General features: G+C 36.7%; 1 protein-coding gene across 1 annotated transcript; it reads right to left on the bottom strand.

Annotated features, from left to right (window-relative positions):
* Nucleotides 1-6,372: 6,372 nt before the first annotated feature.
* Nucleotides 6,373-8,323, bottom strand: LOC135650254 (transcription factor MYB60-like). Its single transcript, XM_065169523.1, has 3 exons — nucleotides 7,882-8,323; nucleotides 7,387-7,516; nucleotides 6,373-7,260 (listed from the first exon to the last, which is right to left on the bottom strand). Exons 1-3 carry the CDS (start codon nucleotides 8,306-8,308, stop codon nucleotides 6,591-6,593), a joined length of 1,227 nt encoding a protein of 408 aa, XP_065025595.1. The 5' UTR covers nucleotides 8,309-8,323; the 3' UTR covers nucleotides 6,373-6,590.
* Between the last annotated feature and the right edge of the window lie 1,718 nt (nucleotides 8,324-10,041).

Here is a 10,041-nt window from a genome sequence, read left to right as displayed (position 1 = left end):
TAAGACCTCTTGAATTACAAAAGACATGATTCATTTTATCAAATCACTTCTTTTTATAAATAACAAAAATTGTAGGTGTACAAAAAAGAGATTGTGATTAAAAAAAAATCTCAAGTAGTAAATCCAAGAAATCAAGATCATAATTTGAATACAATCTCATTTAAATTCAAATCGTCAAATTCATCAAAATCTCAACATTACTTTCAAGAGATTCAAAATGGTATACATAGATTTATCATAATAAACATCAAGATCAATAGGATAGAGAAAAATAATTTTTCAAGGAAAAAATATTTTCCTCTTTTTAGTTGTTTCAATTCATATGATTTTATTTCACTTATACCAAATAAAAACATGTATCATGTTCAAAACCGAAAGTGTAAGATTTATTACAACAAAGATTAATAAGGCACTTTCATTATGGTAAACATCAATAATCCATAAATCACAAGATTCATCATGCATAATTTCGAAATTTATTAAGCATGATCAATATGCATGACACTCATTTATTTTCAAAATATTCATCATGTTTATTTTCATGAGATTCACAAGAATGGTAAAATAAATTCATTAATCTCAATAGGATATAAAATTTATGTCCATTTCATACAATTGATTTCATGTGAGGGTGTTCAAGTTTTTTTTGAAAACATGTATCATCATTTAAAATCAAAACATAAGTTTCGTCGTAAAGCCGTCAAGACCAAACACATCAAAAATAAAACATCATGATATCACATCTAACATCAAAAGACTATCAAGAAATTCATATATAGATGTACATGCACTATGTCATCTTAATATGTCATGAGAATGTCATCTTAATTCGTCATAAAAATGATTCAACCAAAAACATGTTAATCCAAAATGAGAGTTTCAAATCAACATTTACTTCAAAAACTCATGCATGACATAAAATCATCAAAATACACATGCATGGATTAATCCTAAGCATTATCATATATCATATAACTATTATCCATAATGTTGCATACATCATTCAACATTTCAAAAACATAACATGCATGAAACCTTAGCAATATACTTTTCATGATCAAAAAATTTTTAATTTTTCAAAGATGCTAAAAAGAAAAACATGATATAATTTTTGAAAAATAATTTTTTATTTCCTATTCTAAAGTAAGCACTCATGAAAAACTTCAAGTAATTTCAAAATAATTCAAGAGAGTTGAATTACTTACAGTCGAAGCTCGTCAAAGCCCAATTCGCCGTTTCACCTTTAGAAGTTTTTGATTCATCCTTGGTTGCCTTCCTCTTCTTTGGCCTCTTCCTCCGTTCAAGTTCATTGTTTATTTTAGATTTTTGTTTAATAAACTTATTAAGATTTAGTGTTCAAAGTTCAAGTTCATCATTGTCCTCATCACTTGAGTCATCGCTCAAGTGGTATTCATTTGTCCGGAGTTCCAAATCCTTCCTATTCTTTGGAAGGTGGTTCAAGTGTTCATTGTGTTCATCATGTGCATTGCGCACCATTTCATATGTCATCAATGAACCGATAAGTTCTTCAAGTGGAAAAATATTTAAATCTTTTGTTTCTTGTATTGCCGTTACTTTTGATTCCCAAGCTTTAGAAAGTGATCGTAAAACTTTACTAACAAGTTCAAAATTCGAGAAATATTTGCCAAGAGCTTATAAACCATTGACGACATCCGTGAAACGGGTGTACATGTCAACAATAGTTTCACTCGGCTTCATTTGAAAAAGCTCGAAATCATGCATTAAAATGTTGATTTTCGAATCTTTAACTCTAGAAGTGCCTTCGTGTGTGATTTCAAGAGTGTGCCATATGTCGAAAGCCATTTCGCACAAAGAAACCCGATTGAACTCATTTTTGTCCAAAGCGCAAAATAAGGCATTCATAGCCTTTGCGTTTAAAGAAAACATCTTCTTCTCCAAATCATTCCAATGGTTCATTGGAAGAGAAGGTATTTCAAATCCATTTTCGACTATGTGTCATAAATTCAAATCCAAAGAAAGTAAGAAAACTCTCATTCGAGTTTTTCAATAAGTGTAGTATGTCCCATTGAAAAAGGGAGGACAAATGAGAGAGTGACCCTCTTGAAAGCCGTAAAGAGTCATTTCTGTTTGGGTGTTAAACCAAAGTAGAAAAACGTGGCTCTGATACCAACTGTTAGGATCGGAGCGGCACTAAGAAGGGGGGGGTGAATTAGTGTAACGGATTAAAACGTCGATTTTGACAAATCTTTCGTACGATAAAAATCGAACTCGGAAGTACTTAACTTGAAAGCGTATTCACAAAGTTGTGTAGCAAAGGTAATGAGAAAATAAAGCAAGTAAGAAGGTTTGCAGTAATGTAAATAGCAGTAATGAAATGCAAACCATAGATTATGCCGATTTTAAAGTGGTTCGGTCAAATGACCTACATCCACTTGCGAGGCCCCTCTTTGATGAGGCTCCCACCTTCCACTAGCAAATCTCTTGAAGGGGAAGGGTAAATACCCCTCTTACAACTTTTTACAAGTGGTTCACTCTCTTACATATTTTCAGCAAGAAAGAAGGAGGTGAACACTAGCAAATTAAAAACAAGACTAGCTAAGGCTTTTCTAAGACCTTTCTCTCAATCAATTGCTTCTCAAAAAGTTGTTATCTCAGCTGAGATTTGATGGGTATTTATAGGCCTCAAGAGGATTCAAATTTGGGCTCCAAAATTTGAATTCTCTTTGGGTTCCCGATGCTGGCGGTGCCACCGCCAGACCCTCCGGTTCACTGGTTGGGCTTTAAATTTAGCCCAAACCAAGTCTAATTTTGGGCCCAGTTGGCCCCTAACCAGGATATAAGATTATCTTTTAATCTTAATCCTAATTAATGTGCTAACTACAAATTTTAAAGACATTTCCTAAGCTATTACAAAGTCCGCAAGTCAAGACTTCTTCCGGCGAGCTTCCGGTGATCTTCCGGCGGTCTTCCGACGAACTCTCGGAAACCATTTTGCGGACTTCCGGTAAGCTCCTAGACTTCACGATTTGATCTTGGCGAGTTCCAACAAGCTTCTTCGGCAAGCTCCGATCTTTCTCGGCGAGCTCCGCGAACTTCCAACGAATCTTCCGGCGAGCTTCCGAAAAACACTTCGGCAAGCTCCCTACTCATTCTCGGCTAGTTTCGGCAGCATTCCCGATGAACCTTCGGACTTCCGTCGAACTCTCGAACTCGCAACAAATCCTTTGCGCTTGACTCCGACACTTTGTTTCGCTTTATGTATTCGTCGTTATCGTAGTTAATCCTGCACACACAAGCCAAAACTCTACTCCGATCTAGACAATTATTACAACGCGAATTGACATTCTGTTGCCCGGTACGTCATTGGTTAGCGCTTCGTCTGATTCTTCAGCGCATCGTCCTCTCTTGCAGCTTATTGCCCAATCGGCAGTTGACTTCCGCAACCTCGATATCCTTGGCGCAATTCCGCTCTTGGCCCGATACCCGACGTCCGAAGTCTTCTGCCATCCAATATCCTAACGTGATCTCCTGCGGCGCAACGTCAATTCCTCCTGCGTTAACTGTCTAATCCTGATCGAGTAGACCTGCATCACTCAAAATGTAGTTAAACATCTAAACACAATCAATTAGTTTCATCATCAAAATCCGAGATTCAACACTTTCTAAGGAATTTGTCCTATTTTAATTATATATAATAATAATAAAATTATTTAAGTATGACTTTTTTTTTTTTTGGATGTGTTTAGATGGGCAAACAAACATCGTTTGATATCGAATGTGATAGGATCTCATCACATCATTTTTAAGCCTTTATTTAGTTTTAGAGGCCTCAAAATGTGATCTTATAGTAATGGAGTAGGAAACTTACAGTACGTTGAAAAGGAAAATTAGACTTTTTTTTAAGGACTCCAAAATCCATAATGAGTAATCTTTTAAAAATATTTTTTTAAAAAAAATCATTATTTTCTTATAACTCTTAAGAATGTGAAACTCCATTTAAAGAGGCTTTGTAATTAAAAAAAAAAATCAAAACCTAAACATGAATTATATCACACAGCAACCACATTTCTAATTAGCAAAATCAACACCTTACCTTCATATCTTGTTTTTGTTTCTCACTTTTGATTCAATCATCCCAAGCGATCCTTTGATCATTTTGTTTTAATTTAAAATTATTTATTCAAATCGGAATCGGAATCAAATATCTCACTTTCCAAGAATATAGTTTCTGGCAAAATGAATTATGAATATTTCTTGTATTTTTATTTTTAAATAATCAAAATTGAAAATGATATGATTAGGAACATAAACAAGAGAATGACTGTGAACGTAGGAAGAAAGTGAAGTGACCTCATTGTGTTTTCATATTTTTCTATAAATTATAAGTCTTGAGGATGGAATTTGATTCTTGGGCTCACTGTAAAAAAATTATCTAATGAGGATATGAAATATTAACCTTTGATATGTAAAATATAGTGCATAAACTCTCGATCTTTCATAGTAGATATGATATATTATCATCAGATCATGGTTTTAGGTATAAGATTTATGGAGTAATATTTTGAATTTGACAAAATATAGACCATCCAATTTTTACTTCCTATGTGTGTTCTTTATGTCCTCATGGACAACAATTGCTGCAGAAGGTAGACATGACCAACTATCTATACATGATCATTCTAGAGAAGTAAAATTTGTATGTGAGTAGGCTTCCCTTCTCTAACGTGTTCATGGAATCTGGTGAGCTGTCTATACTGTTAACACAGCAGCAATGAATACCCCTCTATTCTCACGACACCAGAGATTAAATTTCCTTTAATGTTTGGATGTCACATCCGATGGAATTTGATGGATGTTGCTTTCTTTATTATGGCTCCAAGCTTGGCCTAAGATGACATCCACAAAGGCTGTTTTCCAAATAAATAGGATGATCTTGGCATTTGATTTGCTAATTAAATTGATGACCATTCATCTACTTTTCATTAATATAAATCATAATCAGCAGATCACAAGTCTCGGTACAATGCTCAGAGAAGAAACTCTGCAGATGAAAACATTATCCCTTGATTATTTTATTGCCTTTCCAGGATTTAAATAATATCTATGAGATCAAAGTAGAGATACACTGATCAAAGTAGAGATATAATTTCTTCCTTTTAATTTAGGGATAAAATAAATATATAGACAAATATAGCACTGATGTAGTTGAGAAAAATTCAAGACAACAAGCCTGAAATAAAAACCTATTGAACTTGAGGTTCTTGTGAGGCTGTACTGTTCTCAACCAGCATGGCATTATAATAAGAAACATAGACACCAATTTGCAATGTGAGGCAGGCCAGCATTGGACCACCATTGTTACAATTTGTTTGCGTTTGTCATTTGATGCAGAAAAGTGCAGCATACACAGCTGTGATCAGACAAATGCTACCACCGCCATGCCTGCAACAGGGCATAAGAATCAGGAGCCACCCCACCACAAACACCCACACTGGTAAAAACTCTACCTTTGCATGAGACATGCATGAAAGATCACCTTGGGTAAGGATAGTTCATAGCTTATACAGTACTATATCTTTTCTGTGCAACAGGGTTTATATATATTTATTTTCTTAGGATATAAACAAAAGTAGGGATTTGTACATGGATAGAAAATTCGGAGAACAGTTTATGTTAGGATCCTTCAAATACATACACTGTCCTATGGAGAAACAATCTATTGGGTCTTCTTGATAAGAGTTTGAGCTACAGAAATAATATTTTGATCTCCTCAGATCCTATACTGTAGAGAAACAGTGCAGATGAGTTGCACCCATCAAATGTGAGATATTTATGTAGGTTGATGGTTTATGTTCTTTGATTGCTGCTGAGCCCTCATTTTTCTTCATTCTCTGCCTCGATAGTGAAGCACATGGACATTAAATTCTGGTCATATCACTTTTATTATACGAATCACCACAGACGAGATGGCTCACGGGGACTACAACTCACATCTTTGGTAGTTGGTTCTCCTTCCTCAGACCCACCAATGCACTGGAAATGCTGGAGACTTAATTAGTTCTTTCTTGTACTTAATGCCTTAGGCCCATGCATGCTAAATCCTGTCTTATCTTGCTTCCCCATCTGCCGCATGCAGAATAAAGAGTGAAAATATTTGGGTTAATCAGTGCAGTTCTGGTATTAGACAACGAACATGTTAAGAGATTAGAATATATATATATATATATATATATATATATATATATATATATATTTGATAAGGGATCATTTGGTCGGTCAGTAGATTCGTGAGGAATTATCTGCTGTACGATGGGTGTACCGTACGATTTTATCCTTTCAAAATATGTAAACTCTAAAAAATAATTTTAAGAATAAGAGAGACTCGACGAATTATCAACGAAAATGACATTATCATATATATAGTTGATTGTTACAATAATACTATTACATGAAGAATTAAACTTCTCCTTTTGTTTACATTTGCAATACATTTCTGCTTCATGCTTACAGTTTTCCTTTAGAATTGTGAGTAGAATGCAGTAATAATTCACTTGCTTTTGATTCTGGAAAGCTTGGTGGAATCATCAAGAAAGCATGGCAGAACAAAGTTAGAACATGGACAATGAGCAGCAATCAACAGGGAGATCCATCAGCTCATCCACCTGTCCCGAGGCCTCGTCGAAGAGCCATTTCTCCAAAAAGGACAATGGCGGTTGGTGGTTCTCCCCACCTTGCTTGGCTTCAGCATCGCCGAAGGACGCCTTCCCCGCGGCGGTCTTCTCCCAGGAACCGCCGCTCACCCTCTCGAACGACAGCAGTGTGCCGAGGTCTTCATGCGTCATGGCCGTGCTGCATCCCTGATCACCCGCAGCTCGACTCTTCTCTCTGACCGATGCTGCTGCAGTGGCGTCATTGTTGCTGCTGTGGCTGTCATCAGCAATGGCACGCTCTTGCAGCTTCCCTTGGGTGTTCTTCTTCGAGGAACGCGCCCATCCTTCGAGAAGCCTGGAGATGTTCCCGGTGCTGCAGGCATAGATAGGGGGTGTCAGGCGCATACTGGGGAGTGGGAACGTGAGGACGGTGATGTCTTGCTTCCTCGTTTCCATGTCATAACCCTCGGGCATGTAGTCCTGACAGCTGGGGCTCGTGCCAGAAGACATGTTGTAGCCATCAGTGGCTGTGTGGGACTTCTTGATCTTCTTCTTGAGGTGTGTGTTCCAGTAGTTCTTGATATCATTGTCTGTTCTCTGGGGAAGGTAAGAAGCTATGGCTGCCCATCTAACTTGGAGATAAAACCGCAACGGAAGAAAGTTAGAGAAACCTAATTCGAAGCTTAACACGCCAATTTGATCATGAAACAGATTGCAATGTAGCAAGATTGTGGGAGGAGTTGAGGAAGATTACTTGTTTCCAAGCAAGGACTGCAGATGGATGATGATTCCCTCTTCGTGTGGAGTGAAGTTGCCACGTTTGATTCCAGGCCTGAGGTAGTTTGTCCATCTTAATCTACAGCTCTTGCTACATCTCATCAGGCCTGCAAATCTCAAGATATCATTACCCGAAAAAGAAAAGAAAAACCTGCTTTAAAAACAGATAAAAATATAGAGAAGCAAGCATTACAACAAGACCACAAGATCATTGGAGCTTGGCATTTAATTAACATTAGTATCATGAGAATAAAGCAAGATAACAAAGAGAAAAGAAGTAAATTCCTTAAAAGAAAGGCAGAGGGAGAAGGGCAGGCATTTACTTAACATTAGTATCATGAGAACAAAACAAGATAACAAAGAGAAAAGAAGAAAATTTCTTGAGAGGGAGAGAGAGAGAGAGAGAGAGAGAGAGCGAGAGCAGTGAAAAGAGAGAGATGACTTGGGAGCAGAAAAGGTATGGCAACTTCACCGGTGTTTGAAGGAACTGATCTCCAGTTTCCAGGGCCGTGCTGTTGGATATAGGAGACCAAGATGATGTCCTCCTCAGGAGTCCATGGTCCTTTCTTGATGCCAACCTTGTCACAGCAGGGAGGCCTCCCCATTGATACAGCTTGATGGCTTACTACTGCCTCGATGCCTCCTCCGCCTCTCTTCTTCCCTTTTGTTCTGTCCCCTACAGGTGTCTCATGAGCATGTGAGGCTCTTATATACACACGGAGCTCCTTTTCACCTATCTGCTCCTTTCCCTTCTCCTGCTCACATGAATCATTTGCTTCCCAGAAAAGTAGAAACCACCAGATAGCAACTATTAAGCATCGCTCTCTGTGAAGAACCCTAGCTGGAATGCTACATACTGAACTGGAAATGGCAGCAGACGAAATAAAGAACTCATGCATATAATTCCACCAGTTGGGTAGATCGATCCTAGTGTATCTGTCACTGCAGAAAGCTATACATAGGTTCAACAACGATCACACATAGCATGATGAAACAAGGAGTACGATTGATCCTTGTCATGGGTTGGCCGATCGAGAGTTACAAGTACCATGAACACATGCAACCCTCACGTACATGCAGGATAAGTGAACAACGGAGTTGCGTCTACATAACGCAAGACATGAATAGAGTTACCCGAAGATGCATTCCATGTGCAGTCGCTTTTGCTTGTGCACAAGTGTGTACGTATGTGTGCATTTTGATGTTACTGCATCCACCCAAGAAGAAAATTGCATGGGACCTCATGGATTTGATGCATTAGCATATGAACTCAACAAGCAAAAGAAAAAAAAAACTCAAAAAAATAATAAATACGGATGAAATTTGGAGGTAAATTATTTCCATGCAAGATATAAAGAGAAAGATACAATTCAGATTCTCGAAATGTGATCGTTATCACAGGTTTGATCATTGTCTGTAGATGAATCACAATGTTAATTGCAGATGAATCAATTCAAAATAGACAGGCTGCTAATCCATGGCCTCTCATATTTCACCATATGAGCTCGGAACACAGTGTAGAGATCATTGCTAGGAAACCTCATGTCACATGATGAATTCTCCCTCCGCCATCCATGGCATACATCGAAACACAAAGTCAATTGAATGTATATAAGAAAAATACGAATATACTGTAGCCATCTGAATGTACATTGATCTTGTAGTGGATCTTCCGTGCCTAATAGATGGAATCAATACAAAGCATTAAAACTTGATAATGGATTAAATAAATCAATAGCTTAAACTAGGTTTTCAGTGCCAAGGATCAAAAGATAGGTTCAAAGGGAACACTTATAAATTGATCAGGTAACAGTCTAAATCATTCTATCTAATCTTCTTTATTGTACATTTATGATCTCCACCTTGACCAGGTCAGTGTGGATAAACAGTCAGTTCTTTTGAAAAGGATGAATGCAATATTATCAGTTGGTGCATTCTTTTATATTCTTCAACTTAGATTTATAATCCTTCGTCAAGTAGCTATTCAGCCATTTGTGACAATTGCTAGAATTCCGGAACGTTGAACCAATCGGGAGCATATACAGGAGAAATGGAAAGACATTAATTGATGAAGGATACAACAGCATTTAAACACTTGGAGGTTCGTAGAAAACTGAATCAATCATGTGATTGAGGAAGGTCAACCATTAGGGAACACATCATGTTGAGAGGATGAGGAGAAAAATAAAAATAAAATCCAAAGCTTGATAATTAAAAAAATCTACGAGAAAAAAAATTAATGTGGTTTGACAATTCTCATCTACATCCATAAAAACAATTAAATTCTCTAATATCAGTTATAATATATTTAGATTATCATCACTTAAATATGATTCTACTTATATACCCTCTTATACAAACATAGAAGAATGCTTCTCTCAGTTCTCTCTAGATCCAATACAGAGAAATTCAAGAATACCCAAGGTATTTTGTCTCTCCTCTCAAGACTCAAGATATATTTATAGGAATAAGTCATAATCATCTAATGATTCTTTTTACTTGAATTCTTAGTTAAATCTAAATTCTAATGTATCAAGGAGTTTGAATTTATTAGAATTTCTCTTAAGTAATTAGAATCTTCTAAAATACTTATCAACCTTAACAATCTTTACCTTAGTAAGTATTTTTTCAC

The sequence above is a fragment of the Musa acuminata genome, chromosome BXJ3-9 (assembly GCF_036884655.1).
Source record: "Musa acuminata AAA Group cultivar baxijiao chromosome BXJ3-9, Cavendish_Baxijiao_AAA, whole genome shotgun sequence".
Taxonomy (NCBI): Eukaryota; Viridiplantae; Streptophyta; class Magnoliopsida; order Zingiberales; family Musaceae; genus Musa; species Musa acuminata.
Note: the sequence above shows the minus strand (reverse complement) of the source record. Positions and strands in the feature narration are given on the sequence as shown.

Bases quoted from the DNA above. Each gene is read 5' to 3' on its own strand.
- LOC135650254 (XM_065169523.1), bottom strand. From the start codon at position 8,308: ATGCATGAGTTCTTTATTTCGTCTGCTGCCATTTCCAGTTCAGTATGT. The intron at 7,517-7,881 runs GTGAAGTTGCCA...TGAGATTTGCAG, and splicing joins ATCAGTTCCTTCAAACACCG to GCCTGATGAGATGTAGCAAG. The intron at 7,261-7,386 runs GTAATCTTCCTC...TCTCCAAGTTAG, and splicing joins CAGTCCTTGCTTGGAAACAA to ATGGGCAGCCATAGCTTCTT.